The sequence below is a fragment of the Lissotriton helveticus genome, chromosome 9, assembly GCF_964261635.1.
Source record: "Lissotriton helveticus chromosome 9, aLisHel1.1, whole genome shotgun sequence".
Lineage (NCBI taxonomy): Eukaryota > Metazoa > Chordata > Amphibia > Caudata > Salamandridae > Lissotriton > Lissotriton helveticus.
Window position 1 is genome coordinate 918,542,853 of NC_136070.1, and position 24,143 is coordinate 918,566,995.

A 24,143-nucleotide genomic window follows, 5' to 3' on the forward strand; every position below is an offset into this window, starting at 1 on the left:
CTTGGGGGTGCCCAGGAGTGGACACCTCACAGGGAAAGCCAGGATGGGTTCCACAGCGGTATTCGTACAAGCGCCTTGAGACCCTTGCGGGTGAGCAGTGCGCTATACAAGTATCAATATACAAGTATCAATTTACATAGGCTGCAGGCGTGTCCTGCACATGCAGGGGCACCGTCTCACTTAGAACCAAGCAAGCTGCCATCAGGATTGCAAAGGCCTGTAGTAGGGGTGACTTATAGGTTTTAAGGACAATGAGCCTAGATATAGGAAACCTATATCTTTTGTAAGTGGTGCTAGCACCAACTTACACAGGTTGTAATGGCAGGCCTGTAGTTCCATTTTCCATGGTCTCTCATGGGTGGCATAATGCATGCTTCGGCCCATGGGAGATCTCTGAGTACCTATGCCCTGGGTATCTTAGTACCATATACTAGGGACTGATAAGGGTACCCCAGTATCCAATCTGGAATGTACCTAAGTACTCAACACAACAATTTAGGGAGAAAGCATATAGACTGGGGTCCTGATTAGGAGGATCCCAGTCAAACTAGTCAAAAACATCATCACATCAAGCAAAAAGCGGGGGTAACCATAGAAGCAGATACTACTTTCCTAAACCATTTCTCTGTTCATTCTGCGGAGTTGCTAAGGATTGGATGCCCATGTATTTTGAGGACCTTTTTGACCCACTGACAGGCATCGTGAGAAACTCGAGCTGCCTTCAGTCTAAACTCCAGAGCGGTCAGTCATGCCTCTTTATAAATACATGTAGGTGACTCCGTTGAAAATATGCATTATATAAATTTTAAATGCTAAATGGAAAAAAACAAAAACATAATATTCTGGATCTAGCTTAGGGAATGCAATAGTAAGGAAAACTTGAAATATAAACCAAAACCAAATCACCTCAAAAATCGACCAGCGTTTTTGCCATTGAGATTAAGGCCATGATTAGAGGGCCTGAGAAGGACCAGCTTCAATGTATGTTCATTATTACTACCAGCTCTGAGAGCAGGCGTAACCAGCCCACTTTAGGTCCTGGTCTTTTAAGATGCTGATTTGCCTCTCTTTTATATCCAGCTGTGCTGCTTCACTGAGACACGACAGCACAGCAGGGGAAACTATAAACCAATAGTAAAACAATTGTTTTCTCTCCTCTCTGTGATATGAGGAGTGAAACAGAGGAAATGGCCATAACACTCGAGGGGCGAGGGAGATTTATTTATCACCCTTATTGTAGGGGAACATATCCCCCGCATTCCCCACACTTCCTATCCCCGTGATCATCTTAGCAATCAGGTCCGTAGTGAGATAAGGCATTGGAAGTAAGCAGTCCAGTTGCCATTGTAAGTGACCGCGTTCAAGTTCAAACACTCTTGCCTGAAGCTGTTGAAATCTGTAGAAATCAAAAAATTCAAAATAGGTCTGCACCTCCGAGATGTTCTAGGCCACATTAACCCCTTGGGCGCGGCCGTAATTTTGCTGTGGTGCGGCAAAATTCTACGCGTGAGCAGATCGGACGGTCCCCAGCTGTCCGACGCACATGAGCACCACGGCGTCGGGCGGCCCGGCCGTCCGACACATACAAGGGGTTAAAGTGTTGACAACTTTGCCAGGGAACAATACCTACCATCTGTTCACGTTTGAAGATTCCTCTAAGAAATGATTCTTAAGTAGAACTTTAAGTGAAATCATCTGTTTTTATTTTTAACATAGCCTTTTTGTCTTTGTTAACTGTAATTATCAGCCAGGAGTCATTAAGACAGGCGTAAAACACATTTTAAAGTGTTTTCTTCTTACAATTAATGTGTAAAGTAAGGACTGATAAGGGAACAACATACCTTGCTAGCAGGGGCAATAAAATACCAGCCACACCCTATGAAACTGGCCCGGTAGCAACCCTATCTGTCTCATTATAGCACTGTGAGATGTCACTGAATCTGCCTGCCCAACTCGTCTTTAAAGGTCACCAGTCTTGTTGGCCACCTGGATTTCAATTCTGCCCGCTTTGTGTGAGATATCCTTATTTATTTAGGGTCATCATGAGCTGTCCTGGGCCTAGCCAGCAGCGGAAAATTCTATGACGTCCAGTTGTTGTTGGCTCAAACTAATGAAGGGTGCTTGACAGAGCAAAAAGACTCTGAGGTCTTGTTCAGCCTTTTGAAAGGGGTCCTTCAGTCTGCTAAATGAGCAGGGCTGTTTATCCAGGTTGGCATTTTGCTATTGTTTGCTTGCACAAATTAAATGGAATCCTTGTTCTGAGTTGGCATAGAGTGATTAGAGACTGGTACCATACCAGCAGTCAGTCCAGGAAAAGGATAGCCAACTGAGACAAACAGAATGTAGAAAGTAACACTGCATAGCTGTTACATGATGGAGCTACGAGAAAGGACTCATGTTTTACTTGCGTTACTCATTCTGTAGCCAGAACGTGCACTTGCCTCTCAGTAGAGGTCCTGAAGTTATATCACATTGCCAGTGCTGCTTATCTGCAATCAAATCCAGTGTCTGGCTGTATGGAACCTCTTATCGATATAGAAGTGTAGCGAAGGAGGCAACAAAGTCCTGTGTTCAAATCAACATAGCCCTGAGGTTCCACAGATGAACCCCACAACAACTAAACGGACACAGCAAGAAACAGGTACACACATCAACATGGATACAGAGGAAGCGGAAAAACCAGCCCACAACTAGAGCAATAGATAACCATTAAACCTATCTGGGGGGGTCGGGTGATGTACGCCCACCACCCCACGGAGTTTCAGGCAACAACCCCTTACATATGCCCTAACTCCAGTAGCAGCCACATTCCCTTCAGCGACTCTCCATCCATTAACAACAAGCACCCACTAAAACCTTCAATCATCTGTTCTCTAGACACCTAACTTCTTTCATACGTTATGTTTTCCTTTTATAGACCACCACTCTTTTCCAATTTAGACATTTTTCTAAAGTTGCACCGTTGTCTCGCACCTCCTACTCAGACCTGAAAACTAGTAAACTGAATCTGCATGCTTTGCCAACTTATATTTCATCCAGTCACCCAGGCTGTTGAGTCTACTTAATCAAAGACTACAGTGTATAATTTGTCCTCTGAAGGCTCACAACCCTTTCACAACTAAACTGTTAGCAGCTTGGTGCAACGCTTCCTTCCTTCCTGTCATCACATTTAGACTTCCCTTGCCTTCACCTGGTTAGAGATGTTGTCCAGGTTGCTGTCTCTCGGCGGAATGTGAAGTAAAGTTGGACAGCCAAATTCTCTGCAGTTTTTTGTACCACCTCTTCTTACTTTTAATGTCCATTCAAGCGTAAGATAGATTTTAGAGCGAGTGAGATATAACAAAAATAGTTGAGCCATGGACAAGCTCTTTGCCCACCAGAGTTCAAGAAAGTGGTACATATCAAGGCCATGGGCTACTCTCACCCTCCAACTACATTTTACTAGTTTAGATTGAACTGTAACTTTACTACCTCTTCTGGGTCTCTCAAAGTGTTACTTAATGTATTACATAGAATTGCCACACTCACCAGCGCTCAGTTGGGTTTTTCAGCAGGAGAATATTTTTGTGTCATTGAGTATATTTTGCTTAGTTGAGATGTCTTGTATAACTGCTATAAATGGGAAACAGGAGAGGTCTTTCTCTAAATGATGGAAAGGTTCAAGGGGCAATTAAATAATTCTACTGTGTCACATTTGGGCTACAAGATATTGGTTCAAGACCTTAACTTTCTCTTACCTACCAAGAAGCTTCCAGTGTGAACGAGTGCCAGAGACGTCGACAGATCTGCCACTTTATGGGGTGAGATATTTACTCTGACACCTTATTCCTCAGAAGCAGACCTTAGATCTTCTTTCTTCCCACTCTATTTTTCCATCTCTGTTCTGGTCTGTTTGCTGGAATTTCTCTGATAAATTCATTCCTCTTTCAGATTCTTGAAGCTAGCTCTCCGCGGGAAAGGCAACATTACTCACATGTGGTATCTCCGTTACTCTGAGTCAGAAGGCTCCCTTCTGTTATGAGTTAGGAGGAATGCTACAACTTTATTTTGGTATCCTAGTTGTGCATGAGGCCTGAAGTTGCATCTCCATGTCCTCGGTCTCAACTCCAGTTATGTTCTACATGAGAGAACTGTTTGGAATGGAACATAGGCTTTAAGCAGGTGGTGACTTCTGGTGATTGTCGTCTATTATAAACTTCACATATGGTGTATGTCCCACTGGCAGAGACACCTTCCTCCCTGCTATTGGACCCACCAAGGTCTGGAGCTAATTTCGCAAACATGGTGAATGTTCAACGACCCCATCTGCAGTAACGGATGTATGACGTTACAACGCAGGCTATTACAACGCCTGCCTTTACAACGCGGTTTTTACATCGCAATCCATTACAACGCATAGTGCTTTTGGGTGTTGGATAGCGAATAGTTTAATTTACTATTCCAACTCTAGTCCCCGTGGACACTAGGGAAGGTGTTGGATAGTAAATTAAACGTATTCCCTATCCTAGAGCGCCCCCCAGCGCAATACGTTGTAATGGTTTGCGTTGTAATGACCGCGTTGTAATGATAGTGCATTGTAAAAGTTTCGTTGTAAAGGTTGTTTATCGCAGTAACACATCCCAAAAGTCTTAGGTGGAGCAAAAACCTAAACATGCTATTCTGGAACTGGGGGCTCCCTTTTACAAAGGTGTTACATTTGTGTTCTGAATGTGCTGAAAAACACCCATGTCATGGTCCAGAGACAAGATTCTTGAAAAATGATAAAAGTACCCGTAGTTGGGTCTACAGGTTTAGTGTTTATGTCAGATTGCAGAAATTCTGTCATCCTATACTATTGTTGGCTGAATTCTGTTGCAGATTTAGTCTTAACTCCACGACGTGGCTCCTCAGACAACAGACGCAGCATCTTTGATGGGGAAACCAATAACACTGGTTGATGTAAATTAATTCCACCAGCAAAACACCAAATGAATCCCTTAGCCTTAATATTTCAGTGCTGATTGACAACAGTGCAGCCTTCCCATATATTTTGGAATAAATAAAAACAATACAAACACTGGCGATATAAAAATGATGAAAAGCTAGATATGTACCTTTAAAGATATCATATGATCTTAATTGATGGTCATAAAGTTTACAATAATACCGTGCTGCATAAGTGAACCCTGAACCACTGTTCACATTTGTATTGTCATAGGGTGTCAGTGCCCATCCGTTCTTATGATGAGCATCACCTTCTAATACCCTATCAGAGGTTAAATTATATCCTGGATGTAGAATTATGTTTTCCAAATGAGCTGCATTGCAACATCTGATGTTCTCCAAATGTTGAGAGTGAATAATGAGAATGACAAAATAGGCACCTCAGTGGGCTTACATTGAAGTTGTGAAAAAACCATCCTGTCTTTTTACGATTCCAGGAGCTTCAACTACCGATTATGTATTGCACTAGTAGTTGCCTCATAGTGCCAGTTCTGATTTACAGCTCCATACGTAGGATCCAGATCTCATGTGAGGTTTCACAGCGTCATTTTTGTTGCTGTTTTCTGATTGGATATTTCCTCAGATATAAGTTCTCTTTTTTGAGATGTGTCCCTTTCGACTCTAATCCTCACAAGGTCTCTGTATTATGCTTGCTCGCCTCACATTTGGTCTAAGACTGTGACATTTTTGACCGACCGAGAGAGCATAAAGGTTAGTGGGATGATGCAAGATATGAGAGTGGAGGAAGGAAGAAGAAAAGGAGACAGGAGAAGTCTTCATCTAATGCATCCTCCGATAATCAGCCAGCTCCTGAAAAAGACTCCCGCAGGGTTAGATCCAGAAAAAGGAGCTCATCTGGAATGTAAAGACACTTACTGCATCACTTTCAACCGTGTTCTAGATTGACATCTCAGGTAATTGCACCAATGTTGAGAGCATCGACCCCAGTCTGCTCGAGGTCTACTACTCTTCAGTGTCCTAGAGAGCACTCATCTAAGGTGAGATATGCCTTGCCTAAGAAGCCTTCGATGTCAAAGATAGAACTCTAATTGACACCAGCAAACCTGTCAGCCCTGTTGCTGTCTAAAACTGTACACGTAATCGATGTGAGTAGGACTCCCAACACAACTGAAGTTGAAGCTGGGGCATCAGTCATCATTGCAGTCATTGCATCAGATCGTAAACTCCACAGGACATCGTCAGGGTCCTCATCGCTGTCGAAGATCAATAATTGACTTGTCACCTTCATTTACAATGTCAATAATAATGGTTGCTACACCTTTGTCATCAATAATATCACGTATCTCAACATCGTCTCTGTATTCGCTGAGGTTTTCATCTCCTCAGGAAATAGGCATGTTTTCTGATTTAACACCATGTTTTCCACCTTTTTGTTATCTCCCACTCCGAAAAAGGGAGTAGAATGCCATTCAGTGTCTTGTAAACTGTGCCTCATCCTATCACTCCTGATTTACATTCACTAACTTTCAGACTAATAAGATCAACAATCCTTTGTGAGGGCCTAGTACAGATCCATTTTCAGCTCTTGCAGCACCTACCAGATTGTTATTAAGACCAACGTCTGTCTCCACAAAGGAAGAAAAGATAGACTCCAATGTCTCCTCACAGGTCTCCTTCTTCATGAAATTCTTAAATCTGAACTGAAGCCTGATTCTCCGCTAATGACTTTTGTGAGACACAGGCATGCCTCAGCCCCGGAGACTACTACCCCTCCAGAGTGAGAAAACAAGCTACTAGATGCTACCGGCAGGAAGGTAAGTGGGACAGCACCTACCCACCTTAAAATGCCAGCACAATGGCTCTGCTAGGGAGATATTAAAGGAAAATCAGTGATAGCATGAGAAGTTTTATCACAGACTTTCCTAAACATTGCCAAGAGTATTGTGCAGGAATGCTGCATGAAAGGTAGCTGGTATACAGCCCAATTAATAATGGTGCAGTCGATTTTGCATAAATCGTTGTCACTGGATATTGTCATGGGATGTCCACCCATAGATCCTACTGAATCCTCGTTCTGTGTTAAAGCCAGAGGCACAACTAAAAATAATGGACCTCCCATTTTCACACTCTGCCTTGTTTGTCCAACACATTAAAGATGAAATGCCGAAAATTAAGAATGTGGTGGAGACCCTGAAGGCAGTGCGCCTTGAAGGTAGAAATAGTTTTTTCAAGCAGCAATACAAGGCAGAAGATTAGAGGTGATTTCAACTCATTGTTCAATCTCCTCGCTTCAGTCACAATGCACAAGTGGGTGCTAAATATTGTCTTATGGATGCGTTCTACATTTAAAAGCCATTTGACTGACTGTTCCTCAAAAATCAACATTAAAGCACCAGATCTCCATCCTCAGTAATAAAATGTCTATCTTATTAAACAAACACACAGTAGAGCCAATTCATTCTCATTAGAAAGGCCAAGAAATAGACTCCTTGGTTTGGAAAAAGGTCCAAAAGACAAGTACAGACCAATATTAGATTCATGGTTCCCGAGCAAGTTTATCAAGGAGACGTTTCGGATGCTAGCCTTGCATCAGAGCTAACCTCTTCTGGGATACAATGCATGTGTGCCTGGATGTCTGCAATAGATATGCACGATGCCTATTTCCACATTCCGGTAGTGGAGCATCACAGAACATTACTCGTATTCATGGTAGGGAACAATAACTGTAAGTATACATTTCTGTCATTCAGCCTCAAGTGTTTTTTTTGCACATTTTCAAAATGTATTGTAGCAGTGCTAGGTTATCTGTAAAGAAAAGGAATATTTATCTGACTTTACCTAGAGAAATTACTAACAAACAACTCAGTCTGGTAAACGTGAAGCTGGATTTTGGAACACTTTCAGAGCTGCTAAGCGGATTATGTCTTCAGATCAACCATCAAAAATCAATCTTTGCACTGGTCTTATTTAGTTGCCATGATAGACACCATAAAAGAAAGAGTGTACATTTCGGAACAAATGCAATCTGCTGTGGGACACCTCGAACTCCGCAGCCTTAAAAATCTCCTCCCTTCTAGGTTCTATGGCATCATATATTTACACTGTCCTAAATGCAAGGTTGTACATGAGATCCCTGCAGCAATGGCTAGAGGATCTATGGTGTCAGGAGGTTAGAAGAACAACAAGTGGGAGAACAAACATATCTTTTCTGCTTCAGCAAGACAATCTCTAGTACATTGGTGGTGCAAAAGAGTTGCTTTTCAAAGCTATTGTCAGAAGTGATAATGACAGATGTTTCTGGGTCAGAATGGAGAGCCCATCTTAGACACCTGTCAGTTTAAAAAGGCAGTGGAATTCAAGGAATCTTCATACCACACAAATTAATGGGAACAAAAAATAATTCACCTAGCCTTTAAGGCTTTTCTTCCGTCCCTGAAGACGACAGTCATACAGAGTCAAACGCACATTACCACCAGCATGCATACCTAAACAAGGAAGCACAGACAATGTGGCACTGGGCTAAAGCCAGGAAACTGACCCTAATAGTGGGGACCATTCCAGGGACAATGAATCAGCAAGCAGACTTTGTCAGTTGCTATTACCAAGAGTCTCGCAAGTGCGTTATAAACAACATCTTTGAAGCATGGGGAGAGTCTTCAATAGGCCTCTTCACAATGGCACAAAACAGAAAAAGGAGAGATCTAGGCTATCGAAACCACTCTAGAAAATGCCCTTTTGATCAGTTGGTCAAGACCACTTTTAAGCTTTTCAACCAATTCCAGTTATCCCTTCATTAATACAGAAACAACTGAGATGTTCAGAAATAATTATCTTACCAGCGCCCAGAATGGCCAAGGCAATAGTGGTATGTGGATCTTTTACAGATATCCATCAGACCATACTGTAGTCTTCCGTGCAAGTCAGATCTGCTGCCCAGGCATCATGGGCAAATTCAACACCCAACTATAAAATCGTTGAATATGGCTGCATGGATCTCAAGGTCAGAAAGTATGGACAGTGAAATCTACCATTGGCTTGTTCGGAGTGTTTAAAAGAAGCAAAACGTCCCTCTACTAGAATGTTGGGCCATGAAATGGAAGAGATCCTTAAGATGGTGTCAGAATAATGGACATAATCCAATCACCTGGCAATAACATTTTATTTTAAGAGTGCACAATGTGTGTAGTTTTCTTATGCATAAGTATGTGAAATTGCAGCAATAGTACATGAAATTACATGTACATACACAAATTTGCACTTTTGGGGGCAAAATGCTTCCTCACGTCAGTTTTTGACATGAGGATGCATTTAAGAAACGAATCGTGAACAGCTGCTTTCTTTCTGTTCCTGATACATTTTTACCCTGAATCACACGTAATTATGTGAAATGACATAATTTCAGGAATTTGGTAACCAGCATAATGTGAAATTCCCAAAAGTACGCAAATTTTACCGGCATAATATATATATTACTGGAGTCTAGTTGTTTTACCTTATCTGCCTTACTTGGCTGTAGCCAAGCTTCAGTTCTCATCAATAAAAAAGTTCATCTGTCTGCTATTAAAGCCTACAGAAAACCTCCAAATTTACGTTTTTTTTAAATGCCCTGCCATTCAAGACTTTTTGGAAGGACTCAAGAAAGTGTTTTCCACATAAAGATAACCTTCTCCACCATGGAAGCTTAACATTGTTCTGTCAAAACTGATGGGCTCTCCTTTTGAGCTGATACACAAGGCGACATCCCAGCCCCTCTCCTCGAGAGCAGCTCTTCTGGTTGCCATCACCTTTGCTTGGAAGGAGGGTGAGTGACAGCTTGATCAGCTGTAGAGCATTACACTGTCTGCCACGCTAACAAGGACATATCCGTCATTCCTTCCGAAGGTTGTTTCTGACTTTAACATTAATCAAACTATTACTCTGCCCAGTTTCTTTCACTGTCCACCCAAAGCAGTAGAATGCGCCGACTAGACAGAAGAGTCTTTGTTTCTATCTATGTAAAACTAAATCGCTTTTTGTAAAGTATGCCCAAATTATGGTCTAGCAACATCCAAACAATCTATTACTAAATGGCTAGTAATTTGCATCACTGTATGCTATTAATTAGCAAACAAGCCTCTTCTTGGAAAGTCTAATGCTCACTCTACCAGAGGAAAAGCATCCACTCCAACATGGATTAGAAATATAGCAATTACTGACATCTGCAAAGCAGTAACATGTAACTTGATCCACTTGACACTACTGTATAGATTGAGACACTCAGGCTGATAATAAAATGGGCCAGGAAACTCTGAGAAATTCTTTAAATAGAGAAACTCTATTTCTCAAAGTATACTCATTACACTCAAGGTTGCTGTTGGTTCTGTTTTTTCCTGCTGGCCAACAGCCACCTTTAAGACAATAAAAGTAGTTTGCTACTCTGTTCTGATTTTTATGACTATCAATGAAGATCCTATGAATCAGCAGAAAAGTTATTACTTCTAGGCCTAGTTCTGCATTGTAGGAAAGTTAATTGAAGTGATATTTCATCCACCCACCTCCCCAGCAGTATAGGACTGGGTCTTGGACAAAAGATACAGCATGCAGCTGGCTGTAAATAAGAACTGGCCCTCTTATTCATCTTCTACTACAGTACATTGTGGGGAAGCTCGTGGAGTCTTAGAGAGTAAGGTTGCTTTGTTACAGTTTTTACTGTGAGCCTACTGGGGTGCTTTTCTTCCTTCTCGCTATTCATTTTCACCCTTTCTTGCACATCAGATTCTAAATATAGGCTTGAAACTAATTATTTGGAGTCCATCAGTCTAAGTCATAACAACAGATCGACAATGACAGTCTGTGTGGTAATTTAATGGACAATACATCTATGAAAAGTGGTCCAGCGTAAGCGCATCCAGTGGTGAATTGTTCAAACATTTATTTTTAGTTTAAAGAGAATTTTATTGGGTATAAGAATGCAGCTCGTACAAGAAATAACAAATGTGATATGAAACAACTCAAGCAAGCTAGATAAATTTTATAAGAGAAAGAGGAATGAAAGAGAGAAAAGGGGGAGAGGGAAAGAAAGAAAGGAAGGGAGAAGGGGAAGGAAAAAAGGGGAAAAAGGCAAAAAGACAGCAAAGAAAATACAATTGCAGTATTCAAAGTACGTCATTATAAAATAAGCGTAACCATTTTAACTATAGGAAACAATGAAACGAGTTGAGAACGTAATAAAAAAGCAAGCAAGAAACATTTCAAGGGGGTTTGGGCACTTCCTCAGTACGAGGGGAATGAAGTGTAGAGGATGCAGCTGAGGAGTCTAAGAAAGAGGTGATAGGCAACCACAATAAATCACGTTTGATAGCAATTATAATAGGATAAACATAAGCTCTATCTAATCTATGGTTAAAACAAACACCATACCACCAAGCCTGATAGGATATGGATGATGTATCTTTCCACGCTTTGGTGATTTGTTGGAAAGCTATCGCTAGAAGGAGATCAATAATAGAGGTGTTGAAGGGAGAGGAGGACCATATGTCGGAAAGGCTACCCAGGAAAACATTTGTAGAGGAAAAAGGAAAATTAGTAGAAAAAATATTATTAATTTGTTTCCAAACCTTGGACCAAAATGCACGAACAAGGGGGCAGAGGAAAAGCATGTGTTTGAGATCCGATCTTGGTTCCATACAAGACCAGCATATAGAGGGAATAGAGGAATCCACTTTATGTAATCGTGCAGGAGTGAGCATAAGACGATTATAAAGAAAAAATAAAGTTTGGGTAGTGTTGGCTGCTCTAGAGGATTTCCGTATTTTATTCCATATATTTTGCCACAAGGAGGTAGAGAACGTTTCACCTAAATCTGATTCCCATGCTAGTTCAACGGTTGATTTATCTCGGGTAGGAGACGATTCATGTAATTTTTTATAAATCTGCGAAGCGGAAGATGAGGATAAGAGAAAAGAGAGTGTAAGAGGAGAAGAAGAGGAAGAACAAGAATTAGAGGAGGGAAGGGAGTCATAACCTAGTTGAATCGCAGCAGTCAAAAGAGTGAATTTGGAGAGGAAGGAAGGAGGAAGAGAGAAACGATGCTGAAGAATAGGGAAAGGGATACAAGTACCATGTTGAAAAACTTGATGCACCCAAAAAAGCCCTTGATCATACCATGCCTTCCAGAAAAAAGTCCTATTTTTGATCTTAATAAGAGGATTATACCAAAGAGGAGACTGTAAAAAACGCGATTGGCTATCAAGGGTAGTCTGAAACAATGGAAGAAAAAGTTTCCTGGAGGTCGTAGGAGTAGGTAGAGACAACTGCTTTGGGATACGGGGCAAAGAAATAAACTCTTTAAACGAAAAGGGATGAAAAAAGGTGGATTCAACATCAACCCACAAGGGAAGAGAAGTATCATCAAGTAAAGTAGGAGACAGCAAGGAAACTGAGTGAGAAAGAAAAAAGGAAGTATGGTAAGAGGAAAAATCGGGAAAATTAACACCTCCCAAATGTTTGGGGCGGCGAAGTTTAGAAAACGACATTCTAGCTCTTTTATTTTGCCATAAAAAACGGGATAAAATAGAATAAATAGTTTTAAAACAAGATTTTGGAATATTAACAGGGAGATTAGAAAGAAAAAATAAAATAATAGGAACCAGCATCATTTTAATTGAGTCTAACCTTCCCCACCAAGATAAAAATAGCGGATGCCATCGTGACGTAGAATCTGTGAGAGTAGTATGTAAATGCTTAATATTAAGAGCCACTGTTTCTTTAATGGATGGGGCGAACCAAAGGCCTAAATATTTAATCTTAGAGGGATTCCAATGAAAAGAAGATATCAAAAAATCCGAATGAAAACAGAATTTGTTAAGGGGAAGAATCTCGCATTTATCGACATTTAGTTTATACCCTGAGACGGTTGCAAAATCAGAGACTTCAGAGAGGAACGCAGGAACAGAAACTTGAGGATTAGAAATAAAAAGAAGAATGTCATCAGCATAGGTGGACAACTTTATTTGTTTATCTCCATACGAGAAACCTGAAATATTTGCATTGAGTCGGATTTTTGTTAGGAAAGGTTCTAAAGCAAGAATAAAAAGAAGGGGTGAAAGAGGACAGCCTTGACGAACTCCACGAAATAAAGGAAAAGAAGAGGAAACAAGGCCATTAGCAAAAATAAAAGACCTAGGAAAAGAATATAACAAAGAAACGTAAGAAAGGAACTGCGACCCAAAACCAAACCATTTAAGAGAGGATAAAAGGAAGGGCCAGTTAACTCTGTCAAAAGCCTTTTCAGCATCTAAAGCTATAGCAGCCAAAGAATGAGGGGAAGTGTGCGATTTAGTAAGGACATCAAAAAATAACCGTGTGTTATCTGATAGATGTCGACCTTTGATAAATCCACACTGTTCCTTACCAATAAGTTGAGGTAAAATTTTGTCTAAACGTAAAGCTAAAATTTTTGCAAAAATTTTATAATCAAGGTTAATCAAAGAAATAGGCCTATAATTTTTACATAAAGTATGATCCTTATTATCCTTGGGGAGAAGGCAAATCAGTGCTTCCTGAAAAGAACCTGCAGACTTTTGGGAAGAAATAAAGAAAGAAAATAATTGAAATAACTTAGGAACAAGAAAAGCAGAAAAATGAGAATAAAATTCAATAGAGAAACCATCTGGACCTGGAGCTTTCCCCCTTTTAAGGACACGAATGGCTTCTAAAATATCTATAGACGTAATGTCTTTGTCTAAAGAGGAAAAATCTACATCAGACACGGAAGGAGAAGGAATAGAAGATAAGTAATGATCAATGACTGAGGGGACAGGGGGAGACTCAGGAGTGTAAAGACTCTGATAAAAATTAGAAAATTCACCCAGAATATCTTCATCCTTATGAAGAATAGTATTAGTGGAAGAGACAATCGATTCAATTTTGGTGCGTTCTTTCTTAACTTTAAGATAATTCGCCAACATATTACCAGCTTTATTCTGAGAGGAATAGTACTTAGCACTGGCTTTAAGTAAAATTAAATTCGCAGATTCGGTGGATAACTTATTGAAGGATAATTTGGCGGAGACAAGATTATTAAGATCAAATTGAGATTTGGAGGAGTAATATACTTTTTCCAAATGTTTAATACGAGCGGTAAGCGTAGAAATAGACTGTGTGTGTAGACGTCTCTTCTTGGCAACATAGGAAATGATGAAATCTCTAGAGGCAGCCTTAAATGTGTCCCATACCAGTTGGGGGGAGGTCTGAGGGGATTCGTTCTCTTTAAAGAAAAGGGAGGCAAATTGAAGGTAGGAGGTAGAGAATGTAGTGTCGAGGAGTAGGGAATTGTTGAATCTCCATCGCTTAGTCCCCTACTAGGAGGAAGTAAATCAAGCTGAAGGGTAACCGGGGCATGATCGGAGATTAAAATGGAACCTATATCTGAGTGAGTAATGAGTTGAGAGAGAGCTTTGGAAATAAAAAGATAATCTATACGGGATTGGGAAGAATGGACTGGAGAAAAATACGTGTATTCTTGTAGGGTAGGGTGACAGAGTCGCCATGAATCAACCAGGGATCGTTGGTCAATAAAGGAGGTGAATTGAGTATGGATTGGAGACGGGGAAAATCGGGAGTGGGATCTACGATCCAGGAAAGGATCCATAATCGTGTTACAATCTCCACCAAAAATAAAATAATCATCAGTATACTGCATCGTGGAGGAGAGAATTTGTGGCCAGAACAACTTATCAGGAATGGTAGGGGCATATACATTAAAAATGGTGAGAGGAATTTTGTTGACCAGTAATGATGTAACAACCCATCTGCCCTCCGTATCATTATCTTGTTGAACAAGTTGAACATTCAAACGTTTATGAGTCAAAATAGCAACCCCATTACGCTTTCCCGTCCCCGGAGAAGCAAAGACATGACCCACCCAATTACGTCGTAGTTTAGAAACTTCAACATCTTTGACATGTATTTCTTGTAACAACACTATATCTGCTTTCAAATGAGCTAAGTGAGAAAGAACACGTTGTCTCTTGATAGGAGACCCCAAACCTTTAACATTCCAAGAGATAATATTAATTGCCATTTAAAAGTCTAAAAAACATCCGAAATATATAAATAATCATGCATAAAAGTAACAGTGCAGCAAATGAAGAAAAGGGAGAAGAAGTACAAGGAACTGCTGAAAGCTGAGAAAAGAGAAAAGGGAAGACGCAATATATGAAGATATAAGAAAGAAGAAAATGAAGAGAAGAAAAGAGGAGAAAGGAGAAGAAGGAGAGGAAAAAGAGGAAAAAGTGAGTACAAAAAGAAGATAAAAACAATAATCAATGTGATAATAAAACACATACCGTACAAATACAAGAGAACTGGGGATGGAGGAGCCATAAAGGAAGGGAGCACAATGGACCGAAGACTCCACGGAGACGCGGCAAGGGAAGGAACCACCGGGCAAATGAGGAGGAATAAACGGATAACAAATCGTAAGGACCACAAGACCAGCAACTAAAGGAATAGGGGAGAGAAAAAATAACAAATATGAGAACAAAATAGGAGATAAAACACATTAGCTACATGACAATTGCACAGAACAACCAACATTAGGAAATAGAGGGAACATCACAGGAAAAAACAAGAAAGGCAACAAAAATCATGGTTGCGGAATGTCCATCGTTTCGGCGTGACAGGAATCCAGGAACTGCTGCAAGCGAACAGGATCTTCATAAGATGTCGTCTTGTTATTATAAGTGACCCTAAAGATGCAAGGATGAAAGAGTCCGTAGCGGGCATTGAGGGCCCGTAAAGCAGGTCTCATGTCCAAAAATCGTTTACGACGGTCTGCAGTAGCTTTAGCATAGTCCTGAGCAAAGAACAGGTTAGAGCCATGGTATGAAATTTTTCCTTTTTGTCTGGCAGCATGAAGGACTCGAAGGAGGTCAGTATATTCTAGAAAGTACAGTATGACACCTCTAGGTATTACGGAAGTGGAGACATTTGCTGAATGAGAGACTGGACCCAGACGGTGAGCACGTTGAATATTCAAAGGAGGCGAAGGTGGAATATTGAGGAGAGTGGGAAGAAAAGATTGAAAAAATGAAATTGGAGTGGACCCCTCAAGATTTTCGGCAAGGCCATAAATACGTAGGTTATTGCGCCTATTTCTATTTTCCAAATTCTCAACCTGCTGCTTGAGAGAAGCAATCTCTTTCTGCATAGTAGGAACCTGGACAATGACCGTTTGAGCTGAAGCCAGGGAATCCTCAATATCCACCACTCTCTGCTGTGTGTGAGACCAATTATCCTCAAGACTCTGGAGGCGGGAGTTGGTCTCTGACATGTAAGGCCGAAGGGCTCGAATCTCCTCCAAAAGAAGTTCCATAGAAATTGCGCTGGACATACTTGTAGGAGGAGGAGGATTAGCTTTAGACCTCTTTCCTGAGTTGAGATTCGAAGATGGAGAGACAGCTTTGGAAAGTGGCTTTGTGGAGCGCGACTTAGGAGTACTAGAGCCTTTGATGCTAGCAGAATCAGAGTGTGAATCATCAAATGAGTCCTGCAACACATTGAAAGGATTAGTATCCGCCAAAGGTGCATGAGAGACACAGCGTTGTTGAAGAGGAGCATTACGGTTTGAGCGGGATGTAGCCATTGTAGTGAAGAGTCAATTGAAAAATGCACTATGTGGAAAAGGAGAGCCCAGCACAAGTCAGCCGCTAAAGTGAGGAGAAATATCAATAAAAGGTCCTGAAAACTCAGCAGCAACTCAACAAGGACGCCTGGGCCTGAATTACAGCAGCAGGGAGCAAAACCAAGGGCTACAGGAACCAGGAAGAGGCCATTAGAAGCATAATAATCCCTCGAAAGCACAGTGAGGAAAACATCAAAAACAAAATGGCGGCCGAAACTTGAGGGGAGAACTAAACATGCTATTAAAACAGCATGAGAGGTCAAAAGCTGAAGAATATTCAAATAAAAGTAGCCAATTTTCAAAATCCAATGCAGAATAGTAAAAAATTCAACATGTCAAGGAATTGCAGGAAGTCACATCTCGCAAACGCAGTACATCTCGCAAAATGGCGGCCGCAGGACGAGCGAGCCGTCAGGAACTGCAGAAAGAGAAATACCGGTAAGTAGAGCTGCTCGCGGACTGGAGGACACACGAAAATGCGCCGCGCACCTTCCGACGCTCTCTAGCGCTGGTCCGGCAGTCGGAGAAGAGAGAAGTCGCCCGGTGAAGCTCCCGTCACCTCACGTCGCAACGGAGCTCTCCGGGATTGCGGCCATCTTCCTTGGCGCCTTAGCCACGCCCCCCTTGTTCAAACATTTATACCTTCCATGAAGAGTCCTAAGAGGCAGAGCCAGGATTACAAGTAGGTAATATTTTCATTTTAAACTAAAGGCATAACCAGTGGGGAAAAAATGAAATAGTCTCCAATACAAACAAATAGTTAAGAAAATCTCAAACAGGATTCACTCAAAATGTAAAATGTCCTGTAAATTGTCAAGATGTGAGGTACCACTTTTGATCACTGAAATATATTGACCTAGGCCATTAACTCGAATTGGTGAGCTCCATTCAGCTAACCCCAATGACTTCTATATTGAGCTGAGACCATTTCCATAAACAGAAACAAATGGCAAAGGCTAAGGGTGTGTGATAATTTAATTTTTCCTAAAGGTTTTGCAGTTTTAGGAAGTTTTAAAGGTTCTCCCTTTCACATAACTTCACTTTTGGGCAATATTTCTGTTAAAATGGTGTTTGTGGGCCATTTTTCTAGCAAAATCATTTTTGAGAGAGTGTTTGCTGAAAAAGAAAATGTATTTTATCAACAAAACCTATTTGTTTGACTTTTCATCTCGTATTTTTACAACTTTGTCACCTTCATAAGGTTAGCAGAGTTAAAAAGAAAAACTAGACAGTTGGATTTTGCAAACTTTGACCACCTAAACCCAAACCAGATATGACCCTTTTAGAATGAGTGAACAGTATAGGCAGCAACAGACTTTCTTCATAGCCAAGGAGGTTTAAAAAATGGACAGAAAAATACAGACTGGACCTTACCTTCTCGTTGAAGTGAACAAAGCCATGTTCCAATAACAATATACCTAATTCAGAAACAATTTTCCTTTGGAATTTTTCAATAGCATACCATACTGTTCACTTCCACATTCAAACTGTCAATCATTCATCAGAGAAAACGGTTGAAGCCAAAAAAATTCAATATACAAATGTTTATTAAATATATCTGTTCAATGCATTAAAATTATTTAAAATATGCAGTCTTTCTGTGACTAATAAAAACAACAGTCTATATAAGTTTGTTGCATGTTGTACATAGATTCAAGAACAGACAACACATTCTTCATTAACACATAATTATAACGATTCCAACCACTATTAGTATCAGGTTCACCAAATCACAATTTTTTTCTAAATAGTGTCAGGACAACAAAAGACCAGAAAGTGACGCGTTTCGGTGGTATCAAAGGGTCCAACCACCTTCTTCAGACTCAATAAATGATGTCTCCCAGCAGTCTTATCAAAAGCTAGGTGTGTTGGGTGTTTAAGTGGGGAGCTTGTTCCTTCACTCAATATATCTCTAGGCTCCTCACAATGCTTTAAGGAGCAAGATTGACATATATTCCTGATGCCGCCCTTATCTTTCTTAACTATAAAGAGGGACAGTCTATCTCTCAAGGGTACTCAAGTCTCCCACAGATCTTCAAATTCATCGGTATCCAACTCCTGTCGTCCCTCATATCCAGACTGACAGAGAATCGCCTTTCAGTAATGCCCTGAATTTGTTAAGGAAACACATCTAAAGCTTCCAAATGTGTTCTTCAGAATAAATGTAGCCAATGTGCAGAATTTCTTGATAAAATTCAAACGGTGCCCCTCAGACTTGCAGCGGAGTTTGCTGCCGGGACTAATCAGCCTCCTGGTGTTCTCCGTCCTCGATCGATTCTCTGTCAGTCCGGATATTAGGGACGACAGGAGTTGGATACCGACAAATTTGAAGATCTGTGGGAGACTTGAGAACCCTCGAAGAAGAGTTATTGTGGTAGTACACAAGTGTTTTTGCAAGCAACGCATAAAGGCAGTTCTATCAGGGTACGCCAGACCTACATTTACCTTGAGAATGAGGGAATATCAATGTGAAGACTAAAAAGATGTATTTCACTAAGCTGTAACCTTTCACCATGGACAGTGACTTTTGGCAGATACCACTGATAATCACTAAACAGACTGTCAGAAGTGAATTATAATGGAAACCGGAGTGGAAGGAAGTCATAAAGGTTATACCTCAACCGAGCTTCTCACTTCTCACCACCCTTAAAGTACTACTAGAAAAGCTTGGTTGATGCTTGGCTTGGGTGGCTACGTTAGCACCAGATCCTCATAAAAAACCACATAGATACTACCATTTAATCTTGGACGGCTGTTTTCATGATTGTTTGGATGCAGTCATTACCAGAAAAGCAAGGCCCAATTTGCCAGACAAGAATATAGTAACATACTGAAAAAGGCTAGCTGGGTGGTTCTCCCCCATTGGTAAACCATAGGTGAGCACAGACAGGAATGTGAAACGGTAAATGTTTGTACCAGTGATGCTGGCACACAACAACAAATCAGAGGACCCTAGAGGTCCAAATGGGCTACAGTTGCCTACCCACAGTGAAGTTTTGTGTAGCCATTCTGAAACTGCACTCGAAAAGCCAGCCTCTTTCTCAACTCAGCAATGTATCAGCACTGCTAGTCACCATTTACATTTTTTCCTGTTTGAGGAAGTGTCTGAATTTGTAAAGTTACAGCTCAGATCCTAAGCGTCCAGCCAACCAGAAGATGGTTGTTATGTTATAAAAACAACAATATAAACAGTTCTAATGTGACTCCTCAGACTTATCTAAACTCTAAGTTCATGTAACTTTAAGAAGCTGTTGTATCTCCAGCAGGAGAGAGCCAGCACACTGTGGAATGTGACAGTTGTATCATTATTCTATCTTTTCAGTGTCCAAGATTCATGACTTCTTAGGTCTCACCATGATAAACCACTTTAGAGTCAGAAGAGTTCTCTGCCAAAAGGAGGGGTAAGAAAAAAAGGTGTTGGAAGCCGCATGTTTGCGGTTGTACAAAAAAGTGTACCTAAGGAGGGTGTCGGATGGACACTATAATGCCCTTTATTATCTAGAATGCACATCTTGCTGTGGGCCAACCTGAAGACCATGGGACCAAATGTGTCTGGCATTTAGTTTAAGAATTCAAGAAGAGTAGTATTTTCCCTGCTTCGGCTTAAATGAACAATGAGAGTGCATCTCCTGCTTGTTTTTCTCCCTCCCTCTCTTCCATCTTTTAATTTTAATCTTTATTGACAACACTTTCTTGTTGTCATCTGTCCTTTCCCGTCTCTCTTACCAGTGTACCTCCAAAAGTCAACTTCTCAGTTAATACCCATGATGATGCCACACCCCCCACCCCTGTTGTCATACTTTTCTCACTGATTCTCAGCATTGCTGCAGCCACTGCCTTTCTTGCGTCACTCAACTGCATTGCTTTTCTTCCCAGTGTTTGTTGTAAGTGCCGCTTTTTGATTTGTCAATACTTGTAAAGATATCCCTGCATTGGAAAAGCCAAATGTGTTGGGCTGCCCTTGTGGAAAATTACTTTCTATATTCTAAAGGTCATCATGTATATATATATGCAACATGGTGGCTATCTTGGAAGTATTGAAAATAATAATCTGAGATGTTCAACAAAGGATGTTGGCTTTGCAGTGAAGTTTTACAAGTGTTGACAAAGCAAGCTATGACCGGAACTCTTGGATGTCTATTATCTGTACTCCCAAGTAGGCCATCTGGGTTTAGATTCAACATGATGGTTATTTTGCAATAAAAAAAAATCTTTGTGAAACTAGAAATGGTATTTTCTGTACTTCCAAGATGACCACCACGCAGCATCTGCAGGACCGTCTTTGAAGTATAGAAAATACCCCAAGATTATCAAACATTTTCTACATTTCCAAGATGACAGCAGCATAATTTGTAGAGCGCTGTGTGCTGGCCTTCTTGGATTATAGAAAATAACAAACCAAGATGACCTTTTGCTAGTATTGGCTGTGACAACATTGTGCTTCTTTGCCAAACGAGAAGCATTGGCAAATCTAGACCAATTTGCTTTGCCAGTGCTTGTTTTGGCAGTTTTAGAGACATGACTTCTGCTGGATTTCTTTTAATGCATTTGGCCATATCAGTATGATACTACTACACAACAAGACCCAGACTCTAAATGCACATGTAAAAATTCCACCCTTATTTAGGATATTTCGTTTGTTGCTTATTGTTTGCAGACTTTACTCCCCTTCTTAAATATTAAATGGGGTAGCCGAAATACCTGAGGGTAGTGCTATTATTCAAACAGTTGCCTGATTCTCATTCACAAGTAAAATACAGTTGTGAGACCAATCAAGTCACACTTAATCTCGTGTCCAACATATATAGTGCTAAACCGGAAAAAAGTGTGCAAGAGCGAGATGGCACCTCACGGGCGCACCACCAAACGGGGACCTGACTGGTACTCGCCAGGACAGCCCTGTTGTCATCATCGGTACCATCAAGCTCGAAACAGAAAATAGTGTCCAAATACACAAAAGATTTGTGAAAAAGGTGCAGTGAACGTAAAGCAAAGAATTATTTATTCTTCCATACACAACACAAGAAACTGAATAAAATTGTACTGTCTGTGTTGTGTTATGAGTGTTTTAATGTTTTGATTGACACTGTATTGGTCACTTCTTTGCTTTACGTTCACTGCACCTTTTTCACAAATCTTTTGTGTATTTGGACACTATTTTCTGCTTCGAGCTTGATGGTACCGATGATGACAACAGGGCTGTCCTGGCGAGTACCAGTCAGGTCCCCGTTTGGTGGTGCGCCCGTGAGGTGCCATCTCGCTCTTGCACACTTTTTTCCGGTTTAGCACTATATATGTTGGACACGAGATTAAGTGTGACTTGATTGGTCTCACAACTGTATTTTACTTGTGAATGAGAATCAGGCAACTGTTTGAATATTAGCACTACCCTCAGGTATTTTGGCTACCCCATTTAATATTTAAGAAGGGGAGTAAAGTCTGCAAACAATAAGCAACAAACGAAATATCCTAAATAAGGGTGGAATTTTTACATGTGTATTTAGAGTCTGGGTCTTGTTGTGTAGTAGTTGCATATTGAGTGGAGGGCGACCTATTGACTAGCTTTACCCTCTAAAGCTCCTTCTTGTCTTTGACATATCAGTATGATGACAACTGATACTAAACCAATCCAGGGACCCTTTAATATAAGCTAATAAACTGTAATGTGAAATATAGCAAATCTCTTGAAACCTCAGAATGTACTTAAGCGACTGTGTGTTCCCCTAGAAGTACTGAAGACCTATGCCTCAATTAGGCTCTTTATGGAAATTTTATGAGCTTGGAAAGCATTACATTTCTCAATATGGAAAAGGTATTTTCTTCCATTACTCCACAACTTCCTACCTACTTCTGACCTTGGTTCAGATACAAAACATCTAGCAGCTTCTATCACACTTATTTGAATTGTTACAGGGTGTCCACATGGCCGTTTGTTTGCCTATATCAAACAACCTTCCAGTTTCTAGTCATTTGGATTAGGATGACCGCATGATCTCCGGATCCTATAACACTAGGACTATAGGATTAATAGGTTTTCACCAAAAACAACTCTTTGCACCTTGCCTTGAAGCTTATGTATCCTTTTGTGCATTGCTCAGAAAGGTGGATTTTGTTACGAGACCAAAAGTCAAAGACATGGTGGTGTTAAAAACCATAATCTTCTGAAAGAGTAAGGTTTGGGACAACCTTTGATTCCCCCATCAACTGTGGCTGCATGTGGCCCCAGCTTGTTTTAAAAATGCAGCCTAGCATTCCCCTCAATTGTCTTTACCATAATTTATGCACCCAACTGCAAATAAAGACTTTTAATCACGTTAAAAAAGCATGTATTGTCTCTGCAGTCACTGTTTGGTTAATCATGGATATTACAGTATAAGCTGCCCCTCTTAAGCTTGCTTACCAGCACCACATACAGGATTCAACATGCACAAGCACCCATTATACAAACACGGACTGTTTATAAATTACCACCCAACTCCCTTTACTGCTAAGTCTCTTCTACAATGCGCATCCAGATATTCCTTTAACAAGTTAGATTCATATCATTCACTTTACCAGTAACAGAGATGGCAAGGCCCAGACATTGTTAGTTAAGGGCTCATTGCGAGACTAGGTACTATTGTTGGGAATATAGGGAAATGTATTATTGTACTTGATGAGAATTGTGTAAGGTTAATTTAAACACCTGGAGTAATATTATTAATAGTCCGTTGTTGAACAGTATTTCCCCAGGTGAAGTGGACAGGATGAGCTCAGTCATAAGTTCAAAATGTATGTGAAACTTAAAGTATAATGAAATATAACTAGTGCTTTTGGAAATGACATTAGAAATCATATACGCTTCATGTAGTTACAAACTGCCCAGGATTGGGAGACTGAGTAGAGTTCTATTATGTACATATCCATCAAAGTGTGACTTAAGAATGGAACTATCTGTAACTTGATCTGTGAAAAAAAACTCCAATTCCCATCTTCAAGAGTTGTCATCTGTGAGTCACAGAGCAAATTTGGCATGGGGGTCCCAATGCACTGTGTTGAGTCAAACGGTATGTTGTTTACACAAGCCATAATCATGTGCTCTGAGTTCTAGGGAGTATTATCATCTCTGTTTCTTCTACCTAAACTCAACAAAATAATGTGCCCTGATGCTTATATTTCAGCACTCTGTATTTAGTATGCCTACATTCACTTCACTCTTGCTGTATGTCCACTTCTCTTTCTTCAGATTTTGGTACAGACACTTCGCTGAAATGTTCAAGCGGGACTCCAAGCTGCAGGAGGTGATGTCAAATTTCCAAGAGGCTGTGAAGAAGCAAGGGGAGGAGTTTGAATGTACGCTTATTGACACCTCCAGCATGTAAGGAAACAAAATAGCAACACATCCCGAGGGCCTGCCTTGAAAGGACACTTATACCAGAACCACCCAATGACACCCCAGCTATTGAAAGCCAGACAGTTGCATTTAATCCTTTTTTGTGGATTTTAGGAGGAATTATTGAATTTTAGCTTTGTAATGGTTAGTCAGAGGGTTCCC

At 40.6% G+C, this 24,143-nt stretch overlaps 1 protein-coding gene across 3 annotated transcripts in view; it reads left to right on the plus strand.

Moving 5' to 3' along the window:
* The window catches only part of LOC144781995 (RAS guanyl-releasing protein 4-like), a 426,385-nt gene that overhangs the window by 183,886 nt on the left and 218,356 nt on the right, over positions 1 to 24,143 (plus strand). For all 3 annotated transcript variants that reach the window (XM_078661092.1, XM_078661093.1, XM_078661094.1), the window contains 2 exons: positions 3,738 to 3,800; positions 23,835 to 23,966. In XM_078661092.1, the coding sequence (XP_078517218.1) occupies positions 3,738 to 3,800; positions 23,835 to 23,966 (195 nt within the window). The remainder of the gene's footprint in view (positions 1 to 3,737; positions 3,801 to 23,834; positions 23,967 to 24,143) is intronic.